Source organism: Polypterus senegalus, chromosome 2 (assembly GCF_016835505.1).
Source record: "Polypterus senegalus isolate Bchr_013 chromosome 2, ASM1683550v1, whole genome shotgun sequence".
Taxonomy (NCBI): Eukaryota; Metazoa; Chordata; class Cladistia; order Polypteriformes; family Polypteridae; genus Polypterus; species Polypterus senegalus.
The window spans coordinates 256,255,876-256,278,924 of NC_053155.1; the positions used below are offsets into that span (position 1 = coordinate 256,255,876).

Consider the following 23,049-nt stretch of genomic DNA (forward strand, 5'->3'; position numbering starts at 1 on the left):
CTTTTCAAAATGCCATTATGTCTATTGTACATGTATATGTTTTAAATGCTTATTTATATTACAGTACATTCCCATTCCAGTGTAGAAGGAAATATAATTGGTTTCCGAAAAGGAATAAAATTGCTGTGTGAACTATTTGTACTGCAACTAAACATGCACACAAGTGTTAAACATGTTATGTACAAAGTGTTTTAGATGCTGTATATTATGCAGAAGCCTCCCTGTTGGAATGTAAGTACAGGTGTTTGAGTGTGTGGACATTTTATTAACCTGATCAATAACGGACTTCCAACGGCACAGCAGCAGTTTGAGTTGGACAGTGGCTTGTGTCTCGGTATAGTACCTATAATGCATTGAACTCCGCTTCCAATGGCAATGAACTTTCTTGAAATTAATAAAGGCAAAATGAAAGCACAACTGCAGTATTCAGTTGTTTTCAACCACTTTTTAACATGTAAATATCAGTCTTTGTGCTTTCTAAAACTGCACTGATTATCATTTTCAACAACTATTATTTATTTATTACTTATTTATTTATCAAATGCCTTTATTCAAAGAGACTTACAAAGAAATTAACACATAGAAGAATGAATGTGCAAACATCAAAGAGAACAAGATATAAAAGCGAACAAATGAGAGAAGAACTATTACATAATTATACAACTAGCCTAAGAAAAAAATCAGTATTCTAAACTCTTTGTTAGTACAGCAGCAGCTATCCTGTAGGAGAGACGCTAAGTATATCCAAAATATTTAACAAAAAAGTGAGTTTTCAAAAGATGACTAATACTAGAAGCCCTGAAACCTAAGAAAAAAGCTGTAATTCCGAGCCACCTGAAATTCCTTCGCACCTCTCTTTTAGCGTCTTTTGTTTTGCAAATGTGTCTGTTTCTATGTAAATATTGGATGACAGGAATTGCATGGCAAGAAATGTTGAATACATACATAAAACAGAAACTTTTTTCATGTTATAGGACTAATGACAAAATTTTGACATGAAGTGTATAATGTGTGAAAACTGAAGTCCAAATATCAAATAAACACTTTCACAAAAGTTTTTTTCGTAGGCTTCAGGGATTCTAGTGCTAAACACAAGTAAATTGGGTGAAGTACAAAAAGATAAAGGGAGATCATTACACAACTTTGGAGCAAGAATGGAGAAACATTATCTAGTTTTGGAACATATGGCAAGAGGAGGGACAGTCAGCAGAGAAGCACAGGCAAAATGGAGAATTCTTTGAGGGATGTGTGGAGAGACCAAGGATTGGAGATACAGAGAAACAGACCTGATCAGAAAACTGTAGGTCATAACAAGAGTTTTTGAACTGAATCCTAGCAGCAACAGGAAGGCAATGGAGAGATCGAACCAGATGAGTAGTAGGAGTCAAATGAGGAATTGAGAGCACCAGTTTATGCTAAGAGCTCCATGGCACAGTGTAGGTTTTTAACACTAGAATCCTTGAATCTTACAATATTGTTCGTTGTCCCTGACTTCCGTAAATTTTCCTGACATAAGCCAAGAAACTCATAGATCCTTATCACTGTGGTAATAGCCCGCTTTTGTTTTGCAAATGTGTGGTTTAGCGGAACGCAACCTGCTACACACCCCCCACATTAACACTAGAATTACCAGAGCCTACGAAAAAACTCATAAATCCGTCCCACCTTAAATCGCTTCTTAAAATCATTCACAGCTCTCCACCAGCATCTTTTGTCATCTAAATGTGCTGATAAAAATCAGGCTGCAAGCAGCCGGCTATTGAATCCCCCCACCGACTTAGAACGTGCACAAACTTCTCCCAGCTCATGCCTTGATTGATTTTCTGGGAGTGAAGTGGAGTTATAGAGTGGAAATAATAGATTGTTGTTTGGAACATACGCATTTTATGTCTGTTCCGTTTCTATTCCGTCTATGCTCAAAAAATACATGTGTAATGCCACAAAAAGTGCATGCAGACATGTCCGTGCCAAATAAATAACATTCGACGTTTTGAAGAAATTATTTCATGACACGATTTAACTTTATTTATTTACTTACTTCCTAAAGCCTAAAGTCACAAGTAGTGTGCAGAGGGCATGCTCAAAACTGTGTGTAATGGCACAAAAAGTGCCTGCTGACACTTTAGTATAGTATGCAAGCAATGGTATGTGCATTCTTGCTCCGATGTAGAAGGGAGCTGAGTTTACCTCTGTTACAGTGCGTCTATGTGCAAACATCAGTGTCAGATGCGGGGGTGAGGTGTGTTTGGGCTTGTGAACATGGCTGAGATAATAAAACTGACAAAAAACCAAAGCTAACCTTTACAAGTATCATAAATTACACCGGCTGTTACATACTGAAATCAAATGTATGTTTTTACTCTAAAATAGTAAGACTAAGAGCTGTTTACTTCTCAAAACGGAGTGATGCAGGATTGAACTCGCAACCTTTTGATTCCTAGTCAGCAGCTGATTCTATTGCGCCACAGAGGCAGTCACAATCAACGGGTGTCAATGTCGCATGTTAAGGTGGCTTTTTGTTTCTGCAGTTATATTTTTGAATAAAAGCGCAATTGTTGTGTTAGATTTGTTCCTTTTGTGAAAGTATTTGTGTGATACTTCAGGCTTCATACATTATATAGTTTATGCCTACATTTTGTCATCTACTAGTAGAATATAAAAAACGTTTCTGTTTTAACAATGTGTTTACACAGATTACTGTAGAAACGGAACAGACATGAAATGCGTGTGTTCCAAACAACGATCTATTATTTCCACTCTAAAACTCCACTTCACTCCCAGAAAATCAATCAAGGCATGAGCTGGAAGAAGTTTGTGCACGTTCTAAGTTGGTGGGGTGATGGAATAGCCGGCTGCTTGCAGCCTGATTTTTATCGGCACATTTAGATGACAAAAGACACTGGTGGAGAGCTGTGAACGATTTTAAGAAGCGATTTAAGGTGGGACGGATTTACGAGTTTTTTCGTAGGCTCTGGTAATTCTAGTGAGCTTACAAGAAAGCTCCCCTTAAATCCATTCTCACTTCTTTGTCAGAGTCTTTTGTCCTGTAAATGTGTCGATTAACAGCAAGCAACCTGGTATCTCATCCCCCCGCCCACTGCTGCAGTTCATTTCACAAAGAAGTTTCACAGTGCTCAGTGTTTATCTTCAAGTGAAGTGCTGGAGCTTTATAGGGTAAAATAGTACATTATCATTTCATGTGTGCTCCGTGTCAACAACAATCTATGTAAAACGTAGTTAACACAGAAACGTTTTTCATGTTTTAGTAATAATTAAAAAATATGTAGATATGAAATATATAATGTGTGAAGCCTGAAATACAAATATGAAATAAACATTTTCACAAAAGGTACAAGTGTAACAAAACAAGTGCACTTTTATTCAAGAATTTTACCGAAGAAAATAGAAAGCAGGTTGCTGTAGGCGGTTGATACGACAGCTTGCATGGTGCAATGCTAAGAACTGCTGCCTTCCAATCAAGAGGTTGCGGTTTCAATATCAGCTGCTTCCATTGCTTTGTCATTTTCAGTAGTGAGCTGCTCTTATTGTTAATATCATACAATAAAAGAATATATTTGTTTTGTGTTTGTAAATTTAGTTAAAGTTAGTGTTTTTTTTTTTTTCAGTTTTATTTTCTCAGTCACGTTCAAACTCCCACACACCCCCCGGATCTGACGCCGTTTTCAAATAAACACATGGTATAACAAACAAACTTATTTTGTAAAACGTCGTTGAACTAATGCAAAATTATATTCATTTGCATACCTTCATGTGGTTGTAGTTAGTGACCGCGTTTGTTTTTTTTTGTTCTGATCTTGGACAGTGTCCACATGTTGCTGCATGTTGGTATTTCTTTTGAACTCCAGGACATGCAGAGAACAGAGCTTACCAACGATACACCGTCCAGATCTAAACACTAGCGTGGTGTATGTGGCCAAAAAAAGCATTCTCGTACCATTGCTCGCATACTAAAGTGTCAGCAGGTATTTTTCGTGGCATTACACGTGTAATTTGTGAGCATGCTTTTGACGATCAAACAGAGGAAGCTCTGCAGTATACTTGTGACTTTATGCTGTAGGAAGATAAGTAAATAAATCAAGATAAGTAACATTCGATCTGACTTTTATATAAGTAACATATAATTACTTCTTACATAAAGACAATCACAAAACATAATCACAAACATGAGTTTGCATGATATGTTGGCGAGCTCTGTAAGCCATGCTGTTTCTTTGAACCTTTACAAGTACCATACATTTACACCGTCTGTTACAGACTCAAATCAAATGTATGCTTTTATTGTAAAATAGTAACAATAAGAACATCTCACTACTCAAAAGGATTATTTTGGGAGACATTACAACTCAAACCCAGAACTTTCTGAATTGGAGTCAGCAGCTCTAACTGCTGTACTACCCGAGAAGTCAGGACAACAAGCAACAATAACCTGATTTCTTTTTCTTTAGGTATAGTCTTGGAAAAAAGCACATTTGTTCTGTTATACTTGTATCTTTTGTGAAAGTGCTTATTTGATATTTGGACTTCAGTCTTCACACATTATACACTTCATATCTACATTTTGTCGTTAGTACTAAAACATGGAAAAAGTTTGTCTTTTACGTATGTGTTCAACATTTCTGTCATCCTACACTTATACAGATCTTTGTGGACACGTAATACACGTGAAATGCATGTGTTCCGAATAATGATATATTTTTTAACCTAGGTACCTGAGTGACTGATAAACAAGGCTTCATCTGTGAGAGGTTTTTGCAGTTTCTCAGGCGGTGGGGGGGATGGTATAGCAGGCAATTTGCTGCTTGGGATTATCGACACATTAACAAGACAAAAGAAGCTCAACGGAGATGTGCAAGTGGATTTAAGGTGGGCCAGATTTACGAATTTTCTCGTAAGCTTTGCTAATTCTAGTGTTAAGTCAGATGAAGGCATCGCCATGCTACAATCCTCACAGCTGAAGTCTGTATTGAAGTGTTTATCTGGCGATGCATTTGTAAGGAATTATATAGGTAATGAAATATTGTGATTTGAAATACAGGCAGTCCCCTGGTTATGTACGAGATAGGGACTGTAGGTTTGTACTTAAGTTGAATTTGTATGTAAGTCGGAACAGTTACATAAATTTAAAAAATGCTATGCTGTGTTGACCGACTGTAACCAAGTGCTCTACCAATGAATGATGGAGTTTCACCTCTCTCTGACCTTTTTATTACTTTTACTTTATTTTCAATGGTGATGTTTTTTCTCTTCTTTACTGTATCACCAACACTTGCACTTGGGTCACCGCTTGCAGCATTACCAGCCGCCCACCGAGAATGAACAGGGGCAGCCGTGTGTGGTGGGTGTGAAGTGAAACCACTTGCTGCCGGGAGCTGCCCGAGGGGCACTACACTGCGTGGGCAGCGAAATTGTCCCCCTTTAGCCTCCGTCCAGCCACCGCTTGCAACGTCCCCAGACCAAAGATGACGGAGCGGCAGTTACTGAGGCGCATGCGTCGCAGCTGCAGCCTCGTTCATAAGTTGTAGGTCAGATGTTTGTAACCTGGGGACTACCTGTACATACATTTCATGTGTGTTCTGTGTAATGACAGGAAATGTGAGCCAAGAAATCCTGAACACATGGCTAAAACAGAAAATGCTTTCACATTGAAGTGTAGGAGGTGTAAAGACTGAAGCCCAATTATCCAAGAAACGCTTTCACAAAAGATGTAAAAACAAGTACGCTTTTATTCAAGAAAGAGAAAAAGAAATTGCTCAAATGATATAGTTGTCACAATGGTAACACTGCTCTGTCACAGATCGGCGCAGATGACGCAGTGGATAAACTACTGCTTACCAGTCTCGAATTAATAGGCTCAGATCTTGTGTTGTCTCTGCATTTAGCACTTTGATCAGTGAGCTGCTATTATTAATGCTTAAAAAAAAAAACATACATTTGATGTGAGAGTGTAACATCCTGTGTAAATTTATGGTACATGTAAAATATGTTACTGTTCCTCATACATGGACATTCACATCAACATATCAATTTGAACATTTTTTTTTTCAGTTTTACTCTTGGGTTCTTGAATAAAACAGAATTTGAACGATTTTTTAATCAGTTTTATTCTTGGATTCTTGAATAAACCTAAATTTTACAAATGACATGTTGATGTGAATGTCAGTGTGTGATGAAAAGTAACATCCACTATAGACACTGCGGTGTCTTGTGACGATGCAGGTCCTGCTCCATGCTCCATCTTGTTTTTTGGGAGCTTCTCCAACTGAACACCATTGGTAATGTAAAAGGATGGGCTGGTCTGATGGGGACAAATGAAACTGAGCAAGAGGATGGTGCAAAAAGGTGCAAGCACCTTTATCAATCAAAATCAAAAAGTGTTCAAAACAGTGCAGTGCTCCAGAATATCAATAAATAAATAATCCATAAAAAGGTAAAAAAAAATCCAAATGTTAAAAACAAGACTAAAACACAAGAATAACCTGCAGCAGTCATTGGAGCAACACTAGTCAAACACAGCTCCTTCCCAGTCTCTCCAGCTCACCCAAGGTTTGCTCAGCTGAAGAGACCCCCTGCCTTAACTGCCTCAACCGGGTCTGCCAGATCACTCTGGGTCGGTTGTCCTCCCATCTTCCTTCTCGCACACGTGGTCATCCATCAGATCCCTAGGAAGGATTCCAACTCAATCAAACCCACTCCTTCATACTGTCAGTGGGCACGTTCCATCCCTTAAGCGCCAATCCTTCACTCCACATGGGACCCCTGAATGTGCTGACCTCTCTCATCCATCCGGCTGGCTCGTTCACTCTCTGTTTTCCCTAATGTCGCTCTCTGCCTCTCTTTCTCTTTTATATCCCTTTTCTCTTTTCTTCCTTCCCTCTGCACTCAAACTCCTCCTATTTATAATGGGGACTTGGGCACAGGTGTGGCGATTAGCAGCTCCCAGCATCAATTACGGACATGAATGATTCCGCACCTGTGCACTTCAGTGTGGAAACGCCCAAGCCCGTATCATGCCTGGGAACCGCTCCGACCACACTACCATACCCCCTCCTTAAGCTGCGAGTGTGGCAATTTTTTATTTAAAAATTGGCCGTTCATTTCGAGCCACAAACCCGCAATACCACATGTCTGTTTGCTCAACAAGACACCAAGAAAAAATGAGTTAACTGCTTTTGTGTGTCTGCTTTTATCCCTTCAGCGCTTTTACAAGTACCATAAATTTACACAGGATGTTACAGACTCACATCAAATGTATGCTTTTATTATATAATAGTAATAATAATAGCAGCTTACTACTCAAAATGGTAAATGCGAGGAGGACCTGGATCAAACCCATCATCCTACATTTACACACATCGTTGTAGACATGGAACATCCATGAAATGAATGTATTCCAAATTACAATATATTATTTACCCTATACAATTCCAGACACCTCACTCCCACATAAACAGACTTTTGCTCTGAGAATTTTGCATCTGATTTGACTTCATCTGCCTCGGTGGGGATTTAGTGAGCAGGCTGCTTGCTGTTTATGCCAAATGACACATTTTCAAAACAAAGACACTGAGTTTTAAGGGAATTTAAGGTGGCCTGGCATAATGAATATTTTCGTAGGCTTCAGGGATTCTAGTGTTAAATAGATAATCATGTCCCGAGACTGTGCAGGCTTATAACAGATGCAGGTGTGTGCATGACAACACCACTCCAGGGTTGATTGTGCTGCTTGGCTGATTATGCATTCACATGCAAATGTGAGTGGATCAGTCAGGTGCAGAATTCACACCTTGGAGTGTCACAGGGTCATATTTGCACCTAATCAGACCATATAAAAAATCCTGCAGGACAGAGGGAAGGGGGGAGAACAAAAGAAACAAGAAACAAGAACAGAGAGGAATGGAGGTTAAAAGGAAAGAAGAATAGAGAGAGAAAGGATGAGTGAGAGGCAAGATCGAGATATGCGGAAAAGAATGGAGTTAGGTGGCCATCCTCATTGAAAAGAGCCTGGGGCTGAAGAAGGGCCACTCCTATTAAGCAATGCTGGGGAGTAGGAGAAGCCATTATGCAGAGATGTGTGTGGCTCAGCACAGCATCCCATGGGTTCTGAAGGCCTGGCAATGGGGACATGAGTCAGGAATTTAGGGTAGACTACACCTGTCAGTTGGGCATCTCCTCAGCTGAAAGAGAGAAAATCAGTGCCTGAACAAGGAGTTGCGAGCCATAATTAGTGAGGAAGAGTCTAATCTTCCCCATATTATGAAGAAAGAAAAAACAAGAATGGGTCATTAAAGATATATGTTCAATGAATGAAAGCGACAAGTACATCTGTTTCCTTATATATATATTTTCTCAAAAATCATCCTAGTTATTTACAATGCCTATGTACTTATTTGTACAAGTGTAATAATATTTAATGTTGAATGAATAATGTAGGGCAGGAACTGTCTTAAGGTTACTGAAGAAAGTTTTTATGCAAGCAATATGTGTATGCATATATTAGGTTACTTTCATTAGCCTTGGTAAGTGCTATAATGAGGTTATATTAAACAAAGGTTTAAGGCACTTTTCTTAATATGATTAGAACATTATTATTAAATTAATAAAAAGGTTTTGAAATAGAAATGAATGGGCTAGAACATTATTATTAAATTAATAAAAAGGTTTTGAAATAGAAATGAATGAGCTAGAACATTATTAAATTAATAAAAAGGTTTTGAAATAGAAATGAATGAGCCCTTAATCTATACTAATCTGGTTTACCTAGTTTTGATCAGAGAGCGGTGGAGAATGACACAGTAAAATGGGCATCCTAGGTTGTCAGTTCATTGCAGGATACATACATACTGTACAAGAGTACCCAAATTCTCTTCAGCACATAAAATAATAATTTACTCTGATATAATTAACAACATATCTATTTTATATGAAAGGAAACATTTTTCAATGCATAACTTAACCATGATGCAATCTCAGGCTATATTTAAACCTGAGGAAAACAATTCTACTGCACCATGCTTGCTATGTCAACTATTTACAAAAGCAGAAATAGCAGGGAGGCAAAAGCAGGGTATACAGAGAATTAATGTTAATTAGGGGCCATTTAAGTTGTTTCTCTAATTTACACAGGATATCCCAGTTGCCTTTTTGCATCTCGAAATATGTTAAATTATGATTCATTACTTCCCAATCAGCTGTGACTGAAGCTTCAGAAGAAATACCCAAAAGAATTTTAGAATAAATATACACAATATGGCTTTTTCATACCACAAAATAATGCTTTTTTCAGATATTGTGCAGGTATATATTTTATATTTTACTAGGCGTACCTTGTATTAAATTTTGTCTGCTCTCAGTGTATATCATTTGCAAGCTTCCAATAATCTTCTGACCTTATGTTCGCTAACTTAATCTGCCTCAGTACAGATTTTATATATAGGTGAAGGAACAGGAAGTCAGAATATAATGAAGTTAATAAACAGCTGGCTTTGGATTTTTTGCAGCACTATTATTGGTTTTTGTTCAGATGGTCTACGAGGCATAGGCTTGTATTAAAAATACCATTGACCTCTGGGTGCATGCCCATATCAGAAATTTATTACATTTTGCTGCTCACCTCTTTAGTGGCATCTCAGAAAGCTTGGACTTGCAGTTCATAAAAACCTGCAGTTTCATATTGATCACTTGACCAAGTACCTGTAGAAAGAGAAACAAAATATGTCTTAAGAATACAATGTTAAAAAGAAACAAAAATATATTAACAAACAGGAATTACACAATAGCTGAATGTTTTATTAAAAAATAAGCTTTACAAAAAATGATTTTAGTGTTTTGATTATAATAAAATATTTTTTATATAAAAAGTATCAAATTTCATCTAACAATGTAGTAAACAGAAACTGCTTAATAAGTAACTATTTTTCTAGCACAAGATAGTTACTAGAATGTTTCAATTCAGTTACTTGGAAAAACAAAAAAAAAATCAGCAATCTAGCAATTTAGGTTTTGAACTTAGTTTTAGAACAAGTTAAGTAGACCTAAACAAGCATAAATGCTATCTATGCAATTTAAATATCAAGTTTGTGGAACAGCTAGAAAGATTTTTATAGCAATTCTAATATTTCTTTAAAATGGTTAAACACAAAGTGGGAGTCATAAATTCAGTTTACCGCAATAAACTACAATCATAACAAAAGTCTGTTTTATGGTTGTGGAACACAGAGAGATGAACCTGAAACCATAATGAATGTCAAGGAGGTGATGGTACATAGATACATTGTTGTATTAAAAGATCAAAAAGTCAGGAGTGGTCTCCCCTAGACTTTCTCGTATACTTAGATATGGGAATGGATATTTGAGGAGCAAACCGCAAGACAATGATTATATTTTTATATTGTGTACATTAAATAACCATTAACAACAAATCAAATCAAATAAATAATTATTATAAAAGTAAAGTTGAATAAATTGAACTCTGCAGCTGCATGAATGGTAAAGTACCACTTCAGGTTACCGGAGATAGCCCAAATGTTGATTGAAATCTATGTTTTGTACCGAATATTTGTTAGCAAAATTTGGTAGACCTAAGTGAAAGCATACACAAGTTATCATGTTTACACACACAGAGACAGACATAATTCCAAAAATGGTATTTTTGGACACAGGGAGGTCTAGAATGTCAAGATTCATCAAAATCTCAAAATGGAATTTTTGGAGGATTTTAATACTTTCCCTATACTTCATATATGAGAAAGTCAGGGAGGTCTTAAAAATCGAGACACATCAAAATGTCAACATTGAATGTTTGGACATTATAATACTTTCCCTTTACTTGAGAAAGTAAAAGCGCAAGTGTGGAAAAAGCAAAATGAGCTACATTAATAGACAAAAATAACATAAAACAATAACCCTAATGCCTCTCTGAGACTTCTTAAATACTGAGTCAATTCATTGCTTAAAAATACTACACAGTTTTTGTAGCATCAGATGTAGTATTGGATCCTGAAGGGAGATATGTAATGGTCATGGGAGACTTATCTAACTGTAAAATGATCTTGATAAATGTTTATGCACCTAATGTCGATGATAAGGAATTTATACAAAATTTATTTGCATCCATTCCCAATCTGAACACTCATAAAGTTATAATGGCTGAGGACTTTAATTGTGTTCTAAATCCACTTTGGATAGGACTTCTTCCACAGGGGGAACGGCATCTAACACTACAGAGATAATTACAAAGTTTATAACTGATCACAACTTATCAGACCCTGGAGGTTTTTAAACCCAAATTCAAGAACATATTCTTTCTACTCACCAGTACATCATTGCTACTCAAGGATTGATTACTTCTTTATAGACAATAACTTCTTGCCTATGATTAAATCTTGCAAATACGATGCTATTGTTATTTCTGACCATGCACCTATGATCTTGGAGCTAAAATTACTAAGCCCCATACACTCACCCCTCAGATGATGTCTCAACCCGCTTAGACGAGAATTGTACGGAATTTATATCCAGACAAATCAAATTCTATCTAGAGACAAATACATCATCCGAGATCTCTGTAGGAATACTCTGAAAAACTCTTAAGGCCTTCTTAAGAGGCCAGATTATCTCATATCTTTCCCACAGAAATAAATTCGAAGCCAAGAAAGTAGCAGAGATAAAAAGCGAAAATTACTAAATAGAATAGAAGAACATGCTAGACTACCAAGCGAGACTCTACATAGGAAAAGGCAGGCTCTACATTCAGAATTAAACCTCTTGACAACTAAAGAAACTGAACAACTAATTTACAAATCCAGACATCATTACTATGAACATGAGAGAAAGCTAATAAGCTTTTAGCTCAACAAATTCACAAGCAAGAAGTGCAGCGCAATCTCAGTAATCACCAACCGAACGGAGATAAAATCGATCACAAAAATATAATGCACACTTTCAGAGACTACTATAAATCCCTATATACTACTGAGTTTAAAGAAGACAATACACAATCTAATGCATTTCTGGATACATTACAGATACCACAAATACACACTTTTAGTGCGGAGGAACTTGAGGAACCTCTGCCGTTATCAGAATTACTAGATGCTATAAAGTCACTCCAAGGTGGGAAAGCAGCAGGCCCTGATGGCTACCCTGCAGAATTTTACAAGAAATTCTCCGCTCAGCTAGCTCCTCTCCTATTAGCAACATTTACAGAAGCCAGAGATAACCAATCTCTTCCTCAAACCTTTCGCCAAGCACTAATCACTGTTTTCCAAAACAAAATAAGGACTTATTACAATGTGCATCATACAGACCAATTTCACTTCTGAATAACAACGTTAAAATACTCTCCAAAATCATAGCTAGAAGGATGGAGAAAGTGCTCCCCTCGTAATATCACAAGACCAAACTGGATTTATTAGGGGCCGACACTTATCTTCAAATCTTCAACGCCTGTTTAATGTAATATACTCACCAACTAAATCAAACACCCCAGAAATATTATTATCATTGGATGCAGAAAAACATTCAACATGATTGAATGGAAATACCTTTTACTACATTGGAGAAGTTTGGGTTTGGCCCAAACATTTGTGCATGGATTAAATTACTGTATACTAACCCAGAAGCTTCAGTTTGCATCAACAACATTTGCTCAGACTACTTTAAACTAGAATGTGGCACTAGACAAGGATGCCCCTGTCACGCTGCTGTTTGCATTGCCATTGAACCACTGGCAATACATTGTCAAAATACTGATCAGATAAAGGGGATTAGCAGAGAAGGACTGGAACAGAAAATCTCATTATATGCAGATGATATGGTACTGTATATATCAGACCCAGAAAATTCTGTGCCTGCAGTCTTAGCAGCACTCACAGAATTTCAAAAGATCTCTGGTCTCAGAATTAATCTGAATAAAAGTGTACTCTTTCCAGTGAATTCTCAAGCATATAATATTAGATTAGATACCCTACCTTTTATCATTGCAGAACAGTTTAAATACCTCGGGGTAAACATCACAAGTAAACATAAAGCTCTTTATCAACAAAATTTCACCGTCTGCATGGAAAAAATTAAACAAGACTTGCATAGATGGTCAACCCTTCATCTCACACTAGCTGGAAGAATTAACACTGTTAAGATGAATATTCTTCCTAAGCTCCTTTTTATTTCAAAACATCCAATATACATTAATAAATCATTCTTTAAGCAATTAGATTCAACAATAACCTCATTTATTTGGAATTCAAAACATCCACGCATCAAAAGAGCGACCCTACAAAGACAAAAGGCAGAAGACGGCTTGGCTCTACCTAACTACCAGTTTTATTACTGGGCAGCAAATATACAGGCGATAAGAAAAAACATACACAGGCTTGGTCCACAATAGAAGTAAAATCCTGCAGTACTTTTTTGTATTCCTTGCTCTGTGCTCCAATAAACACACGTTATCGGCAATATACTAATAACCCAATTGTGCTCCACTCACTTAGAATCTGGAACCAATGTAGAAAGCATTTTAAGACGGAGAAGCTTCTATCTGTGGCACCTCTGCAAGAGAACCACCTCTTTCAACCTTCACAAACATATGCAGTTTTTAATATCTGGAAAAATTTGGAATTAACTTGCTTAGAGATCTTTATATAGACAACGTCTTTGCATCCTATGAACAATTACATTCCAAATTTAACATTCCAGCTACACATTTCTTTCACTATCTTCAAATCAGGAACTTTGTTAAACAGAACCTTCCAGATTGCTGTAAAAAATATTGCTCAATCGCAAGGACTTAAACACAATCTCTACAATATATAAAATCATATTACAATCCTCCCTTTCAAAGATCCAAGAGGACACTGGGAAAAAGATCTCTCAATTAATATATCAGAAAAGGAGTGGAAAGTAGCAATGCAGAGAATTCACTCAAGCTCCATATGCACAAAGCATACAATTATACAACTCAAAATTATATATCGAGCACATCTGTCTCGACTAAAACTCTCCAAAATGTTTCCAGGGCATGATCCAACCTGCGAACGCTGCAACCAAGTCCCAGCCTCACTGGGTCACATGTTCTGGGCCTGCACCAAATTAACATTATTCTGGATGAAAATTTTAATTACCTTCAGACAGCCTTGGACTCACAATCCCTCCTAACCCATTAACAGCTGTGTTTAGGGTTCTTCCAGAGGAGCTTAAAGCGGAGAAAGACAAACAAATCGTGATTGCATTCACTACACTTTTGGCACACAGACTTATTCTGATAAACTGGAAGAACCCAAACTCTCCTCTTTAAGTCAGCGGGAAACTGATGTGCTATATTATTTGAAATTGGAAAAATCAAATACTCAGTTAGAGGATCCGTACAGACTTTTTTCAAAACATGGCAGGATCTAATCAGTAATATTTTAAAATAAGTTCATAAAGCACAGAGAATTTATTAATTTAGGTATGTTTACAAGCCTTAAATTTCACGCGTTTGCTTGCTCTCTCTCTCAGGGTGGGGATCGATTTGTCCTTAACTTGATTTTTCTTTTTGTAAAAACTTGATTGATTTGTATGGATTGCAATAAAATTAATAAAAAGAAGAAAAAAAAATACTACACAGTTATGAAAAAAAAAAATATATATATTTTTTTATGTTTACACATTTTTAATTAATATTTTCTGAGGTTTTCTTTTTTTGAAAATGTTCTACACATTTTTAACTAATATTTTCTGAGGTTTTCTTTTTTTGAAAATTTTATGGTATCAGTTTATTTTGTATATGTTTTGTATATGTTTATTCATGCTATGTTTTGAAAATATCCACTCTGCCATTTTTGTAGCTTTGTTACTTTAATGCACCTAACTGTTGCTACTGAATGTGTCCTTGAAGCCACATTGTATGACTTCATAAACACAACAGTTCACATACGTGTGAATGCTGTTCATAAACTTCAGTTCAGCATTAAAAACAATCATTCTTCAGCACCTGATTGGGAAGCTAAGCCTGTTGGGCCTGAACACCTCACCCTACAATTGGATCCTAGACATCTTGACTGAGAGACCTCAGAAACAGCATCACCAGCACCACCACACTGAGCGCTGGTACTCCACAGGGCTGTGTACTCAGTCTGCTGTTGTTCACTTTGGTGACTCATGGCTGTGCAGCAATGAACAGCTTGAACCATATCATGAAGTTTGCTGACAACATGACTGTGGTGAACCTCATCAGCAAGAAAGATGAGTCAGCATTGAGAGAAGGTGCACAGGTTAACGGACTGTGCAAAGCCAACAGTCTTTTTCTGAATGTAGATAAGGAAGATGGTTGTTTACTTCAGAAGAATTAGAAGCAACAACTCTCTGCTCTACATCAATGGCTTAATTGAGGAGAGCATCAAGAGCATCAATTTCCTTGGTGTTCACCCACTGGAGAACCTCACCTGGTCCCTCAAGACCAGCTCCATAGCCAAGAAAGCCCAGCAGCGTCTTTACTTCCTGCAAAGACTGAGGAAATCCCATCTCACACCACCCATGCTGACCACCTTCTACACAAGCACTATTGAGCATCACTGTCTGTTTTGGAAATTGCACTGTCAAGGATCGCAAGACCCTGCAGTCGATAGTGAGAACGGCTGAGAAGATCATCTGAATCTCTCTTCACTCCATCATGGACACGTACACCACACGCTGCACCCGCAAAGCCTTGTGGAAGACACAATGCATCCCTCACATAAACTGTCAACCCCTCTGCCATCTGGAAAAAGGTACCAAAGCATTAATGCCTTTGCCACCAGAATGTGTAATCGTTTCTTCCCTGAAGCCATAAGAGTCCTAAACACTCATGGACTAGACTGATAGTACACACACATCTTCCCATTCAATTACATCATATCTTTATATTTATTAGGATATTTATTACTACACTGTTCCCTTCTTCCTACTTCCAGTGTCATATTTGCATCTGTTCCTTCAATTAAAATATTGCCACATTTTGGCACAACCTAGTAATTTTTTGTACCTATAGATATCATAAATGTGTACTAGCTGGTGTGGCACTGTCTTTGTTTGTAGCGCTGTCCTGCAATGTTTGCACATGCTTGCATACATGCACTTTACGTTGTAATGTGTAACTTTTTCTGTAGTCCTGTGTTCTGTGTAGCACTGTGGTCGTGGAGGAACGTTTTTTTTTATTTCACCATATACTGTGCTAACTGTACAGGGTTGAAATGACTATAAAATCTACTTGATTTGAGCTTATAAGCCAGTGTCCACATGTTCAGCATTATCCAAAATTGTAGATAAACTCTGAAAGCCTCTCACTATAAATAAACTAAATGTTGAATTTCAGTTGGGACTTTGAACATTGCTCTCTCTCACTTTAACCTTATTCTTAGTTTATGTTTAGGTTTAGTAATTATGGCTTCTGAATTAATATGTTTGATATATCTAATATCTTCTGAGTTAATATCCTGACCCTTTTTAAAAACTGACATTAAAGCAAAACAACATAAAATATGTTTTAGGAACACATCAAAACCATCAAAAAACACATTAAAAATTACAAATGTCATTAACAATAAATTAAACAGCAGCAGCTCTTCAAAGGAGACTCAGATAGAAAAATATAGAGGCATTTACAGTAAAATATTTAAACGTTTAAATTATCATGGTTTTTAAAACCATCTGAAATATGCACAATGACATTTTTTAGTAATGTGTAGAGAAAGAATCTTGGTAAATGTAAGAGATCAGGAAGAAATTCACATTAATTAATACAATTATCAATCATATAATATTGTCAAAGAGAAAGTAGTATATATTTTAGGAAAAAATATATCCTGGTTGAAACAAGTATTAAAACAAAAATTAAAATGAAACCATTAGTTAAATTAGAAAATGGTAGAGAGAACTGTCTGGGATCTCCAGGTCCAAACCTATATTGTATATAGATCTCACAATTTTGACTTCCTAAATCCAGCAGCAATCCTCAAAATCATCATGTACAAAATGATGTGGTGCTAGAAAGTAAATTGTGACAGAGCAGCCAAAGTTTAAATATATTAACACATCCTCTCTCTACAGTCAGCATGACAGGTCCACCTCTTCACACTGTTGTTTGTTTGAATGAATTAATTTGCAATCAAACAACCAGGAGATTTCATGTTACACTGATTGAACATCAAAATCATTATTCTTTGGCTGAAGTGGCAATTCTACATTGATTTTTGTTGAATACAAAAAGAGAGACAGCACAGAAGCATGTGTCAAAAAAGAAAGTTAATTCTTTCATAGACAAAGCCACTGGTGACAACATAAGGTGGCACTCAAAAGTTTGGAATTACTTGGAAATTTTCATGTCTTTCCTAGAAATAGATACTTTTTAAATCAAGGTACAAATAACTGATTATTTACATTTAACCAAGCCATTAATAAAATTACAAACAGTTCATTTTAAATTTATAATTTATTATTTAGGTATGACTGCAAAGCTCCATTTTAAGCAGCCCCTACTCCAGTGTCATAATGATTGTTCATCTTTAATTAATCACATCTAAGTGCTGACTGTTATTAGACAAATCTTTGTAATTATTTTACCACAGCTGAAACCTTTAATTCTGTTCATTAAAGAAAGAACACCACCTTTCTTTGGTTTACAAGGTACTAACATTCATGAAAGTTATCTACGATAAACTTAATACTTGAAAATTTTGCAAATAATTTGTCACGTATAGTAATGTAGTCCCCCATCTCTTTGACATATCTGTTTTCATTAATGTTCAATTCGGCATCTCTCTTTCAGACTTTTTTTACTGGGGGGTCAGCAGATCCTCTTATCAGCAAGCCCAGCTTACCATGTGCAGAAACTGCTGCATGCCCCAACCCCCTGATGCTTTAAATCTTAACAAGTAAGTTAAATTATATTACTAACTGTAAAAGTATAAAATGCATGCAAGGAAAACAAATGGGAATCTCTATGAATGAAGTACCCTGTGGTGTGTAAACTGTTGCGCACTGAGCAAAGAAATATTCAGTACTATTCACTTTACACTAAACTCATAGTTCCCTTATAGGTTATAATGATTTGTAGAGTGACCAGACAAGTTATGCATCCTGATATATAACTGAAGAATATCAAAGTTGAAAAAAGAAGTTGCTCCACCAAAACAATCATCTTAACAATATATTTAAAACAGTGTGTACACACCTTCAAGAGGGACCATTTCAAAGTCCAGCTCCCAGTTAGAAGTAATATATGAATAAGAGCAAGGTCCAAAATCAGAATGGGAAAGCTTGATTAAAAATTTGCATACATGCTACATAAGTGTCCCGGTTGGAAACTTTTAAAATCTGCTCACCCTATAATTTACAAAGAGCCAAATTCACCCGACATCCATAATGATTGTTTGCTGTAATAAAGTTTGGCTTTCACTTCTGTTATTCAGTAACATATTTCATAAATGAGGAGCTTTGCAAGTCCTGTTTAATGAAAATTGCTAAGGCTAGATATACTCAATCAAAGAATCAAAGAAGGAATTAATTACAAAAGTCTTTTTTTAATTTAGGTTATGTTAATTGGCAATTGCAAATTGTTATTGTGTGAATGGTCATGTTTGTGCTTGTGTGAGTAATAATGGTCTTTGGGAGGGATCTTTGTTCTGTCCAGGCCTGTTTCCAGTCTTTTGCCCAATATTGGTGATATAGTCTTTGGCATCTACAACCCTGAAATGAACTGAGAAAGTTCTAGAACCTACAGTACTTACTGAATAAAGTCCATTGCTTGTTATAGTGCTTGCATAGACCTCAAATGCATCTGAATGTTAACATGCATGCATTTTCTAACTTGTTTGTATATGCATGCTACAAAAACATTGTGAAACACCAACGACCTAGTTACCTAAGCCAGCTGAACGTTATTGTGAATATTAGAGATTTTTATTTTATGGACAGGCTTTTTTGATACATCTAAAAACTTCTGCTTCTGTGCTCCACATGCTTTTGGCAGTTAAAGCACCCCATTACTAAACCATCCCCTTTAAAACATGCTTGTTGATATTGTTAAACGTTGGGTAATAACACTGCTATGTGCACTCAATAATTAATAACAGACACTTAATATCAATGTCTGTATCCAATTTGAATACAAATATTCTCATTTAGATGAAGCTTTTCTCCCCTTTAAGGCAGACACTTGCTGAAATCCTTCCTTACACATGTCATTTCTACATAATGAGTATTTTTTTCATTATACTCATTCTTATCTCCAGGTTTTATTAAAGATGTAGTAGCATGAGTGTGAAGCAAATTATTTTTTATATTTTTTATTACTTGTAGCATTAAGGCAATTATTTTTAGTGAATTACCGATTCTGTGCTGGTGCATTCCCTATAGGTTGGCAGCTTCAAAGTTGTCTTTTATAGTTTAAACAATATTTCTCTTCTTCACCTTACATAAACTTTTAAACAAGACCTTCACACTTTATTAAAAATCAGCCACTCTTGACATTTTTCTGAATTGTATAACCAGATTGTTTATCTCAAAATATACCAAGAAATTTAGTTCTGTATTTTTGTATTTATCTCTTCTATCAGGTGGACTGTCTTCTAGGCAGTGGTTTTCAAACTGGAGGTTATACTGCTTGCCACACATTGATTTTAGATAAGCATAACTGAAAATGTTCAAGTTATTGTATCAATATAGCTACAGGCTAGTGCTGCAGTTCTCTGTAGGACAACAGGGGAATGGGCCTTATGAATGATCATTGGGTACACAGCAGACAAACCAAGTTTTCATGATAGGGTGCAATTCAGTTCCACCACTCTGTCCCACAGTTCTCTTGCACCAATTCTCCAATCCTGTTTCACTCGCTCAACGTCATTCTCCTATTCTGTGTCCACTGCCTGTGCCAATTTGTGATTGTGAAGTCCTAGTCACAGCTCCATCTCAGTCCTCATCTCTTTGAGCTGACCATGCCAGGATGCCCAGGAATTATGTGCCAGCAGTTTTCATGTTAGTGCTGTCTTAATCACCATGACAAAAGCAATCTGCAAAGCATCTCTCTCTCTTCACGGTTCAGGTCGCCAACGTTACAAAAGTTTTAGTTTTGGTAAACTGGTATGTTATATCATCATTCTCAGAATAGTTTTAGAAACTAGGAAAAAAGCAAAATGTTAATTATTATTAATAATGATGGCTCCGTCTGTCTGAGTAAATAATGGATGCGCCAGGTTAAGGACTATGGTGGATGTACAGCAGCTTCACTTGTGACTAAACAAATGATTACTGAGTGGCAGTGGTGATGCCTAAAATGTTTAGCCTGTCACCAGGTTTGGCAATTAGCAGCTGTCTCATCCCATGTGTCCACACTGATGACAGAAATCTTCAACAGGTCACATTTGCAAATGTTAATATATAAAAGTTATTAATAATAACATGTATGTATCTATGTGATGCCCTATGACAGTGGCTCAGGGCATTGACCTTTGTCGGGGCACCAGTAGTCACGACCAAAGGTGGACCAGTAGTAAGTGAGGACACCATAACACCTTCAAAGTGCAAGAAAAGTGCAAAGTGCGCATATATTACATTTAAAGTCAATGTGCAAATGATTAGTGTAGGAATAAATTAAGAAATTCTTAAAAGTTAAATCCATAAATAAATGATATCTTGTGAAAACACATAAACAGGTTAAAACAGAGGTGTCCAACAAAGGAGTCTTCATTAAAGTCAGAGTAACAATAAAAGAAAAATACGGTCCACTCTGGAAAGCAGCAACTAATACACAGCACAGTCACCCCAACAGCTTGCTCACAGCAACGTTGTCTCAAGTCCACACACAGCAAGACTCCTCCAGTTTCTCACATAGCTCCACCCGCAACATCATTTTCCTCTGGACACTTCTCTTCTATGAGACTTCTTGCCTTTACTGCTCCTTTTCAAAGCTTGAATGTTCTGGCAACAAACCACCCATAGGTTCCTCCACACGCACTCTATTTGTCTGTGTTTCTCTGACACTTTGCACTTCCTGCTTTCCTGTTACTTGTGAGTGACTCAGTTGTTTCTCTTCCCCTCTACTTTTATTTGATCCCTACACAATGCTCAGTCTGCTAATAAACCCTCAAGCTAATTAGCATTTGCCCCACCGTCCATTCAGTCAGCACATGGAGTTATATGGCGGAAGAGTCAGCTCAGTCATCTACTCGTGACCTGAGGTACCACAATCTAGCATTTTATTTTTGTGTTATTAATATAAGCATAATATTAATCAACAGGGGAAAGTTTTTAGAGTAGCTAATGTTGAGTAATCCTTCCATAAAAAATAAATACAGGACTAGGCTGAACCTAGAAACTAAACTGGACAGCCATGAAGCAGGCCCCTACATTGACTTGGCACCATTTATGAGCTATTTTTTGTATTTCGAGTCAGGATCGTAGATTTCTTGATTAGTTTTAATTCCTTCAGATACCAGTCTCTATACTGTAAACACATTTTGCTATTTGGCAAGTCAAAAAAATATAATCTATACTAATAAAAGGCAAACACCTCACTCACTCACTCACTCACTGACTCATCACTAATTCTCCAACTTCCCGTGTGGGTGGAAGGCTGAAATTTGGCAGGTTCATTCCTTACAGCTTCCTTACAAAAGTTGGGCAGGTTTTATATCGAATTTCTACGTAATGGTCATAACTGGAAGCAGTTTTTCTCCATTTACTGTAATGGAGATGAGCTTCAACGCCGTGGGGGCGGAGTTTCGTGCAACATCATCACGCCTCCCACGTAATCACGCAGTACATAAAAAACCAGGAAAACCTCAAAAATGCGCTGAAGAAAACATGCATTATATAATTGAGAAGGCAGCGAAACAATAAGAAATGAGCGAGTGACATATACAACCATATTCATGAGTTCTGCTACTTCGGAAACAAAGCACGATGTAAACCTACACTTTAAATTAAGTTCATAGACAGGCTGCGCTGGCGCTTGTAATTTAGTGCCTGCCCATATAAGGCCGTCCGTCAGCGGCAATCCAATAGCAAACTGCCACGGGTAAATATTCACGGGTGAAGGACTGTGCTTATGGAGAGGAAGATGAGATGGTCAGGGTGGTGTTTGACACAAACTCAGCGAAACTGCGAGAGAAAGTTTTAAGTGCCAGGACTAAGGTAACATTAAATACAGCCATGGACATAGCATTAAGATGGCACCAGCACAGCTGGGAACCTTTGATGCATGTACACCGAGCGCTCACGTGAACTGACGCAGTGCACAGATAAAAGGCAACAGTTCCAAAGAGTGCTGAACAAAACCAATTACACAATTGAAAAGGCAGCAAAAATATGAAGCGCCTGATAAGCATATTCATAAATGCAGCTACTGCGGAAACAAAGCACACGGTGGAAAAAGTCAATGTCCCGCTAAAGGAAGACAGTGTAAAAAAAAAAAAAACCCGTGCATGCAGTGTGTCACGTCTCAGATAAAGAAGAAGACGAGCTGTTTATTGATGCAGTAAGAAACGAATCGATGAAAGAAACCTGTCATCTTTACAACGATTGACAAACACGGAATGTAACTTGAACACAACACATCCTACAAATACGAGCCTGATTGAAAGAAATAATGATAATCAAATCCTTGATGACAGCAACACTCAGTAACACTCACAAAACAAATACTGTATATTGACAGTCATGTTACGTTATTTTTAAAATGTTCCCTTTTCTTTTTCTAGCTTTTTTAACACACTACTTCTCCGCTGCGATACGCGGGTATATATATATGTATATATATATTCCGATCTACATACTCGAATAATGGACACTTTATTCGCCATCAATGATTGTTTTGGTAAAGCCATACTCAGTGTATTCATTAGATGAACGGTAAAAAAGTAAGAGCGAGGGGAGGATGACCCATTGAGGCATGCAGGCTGTAGTCGCGCCAACTCTATCTGAATTGCGCGATCACATTTGAAAAAATATATCTTTTCAAGTTCTATTTAGTCCATATGTGTAAAACTCAAGGGCCGCGGGCCACATCCGGCCCGGCGT

At 37.0% G+C, this 23,049-nt stretch overlaps 1 protein-coding gene across 2 annotated transcripts in view; it reads right to left on the reverse strand.

The window, feature by feature from the left end:
- Positions 1 to 23,049, reverse strand: part of uggt2 (UDP-glucose glycoprotein glucosyltransferase 2) — a 652,370-nt gene that overhangs the window by 134,223 nt on the left and 495,098 nt on the right. For both annotated transcript variants that reach the window (XM_039745402.1, XM_039745404.1), the window contains one exon: positions 9,632 to 9,711. In XM_039745402.1, coding sequence (XP_039601336.1) covers positions 9,632 to 9,711 — 80 coding nt within the window. The remainder of the gene's footprint in view (positions 1 to 9,631; positions 9,712 to 23,049) is intronic.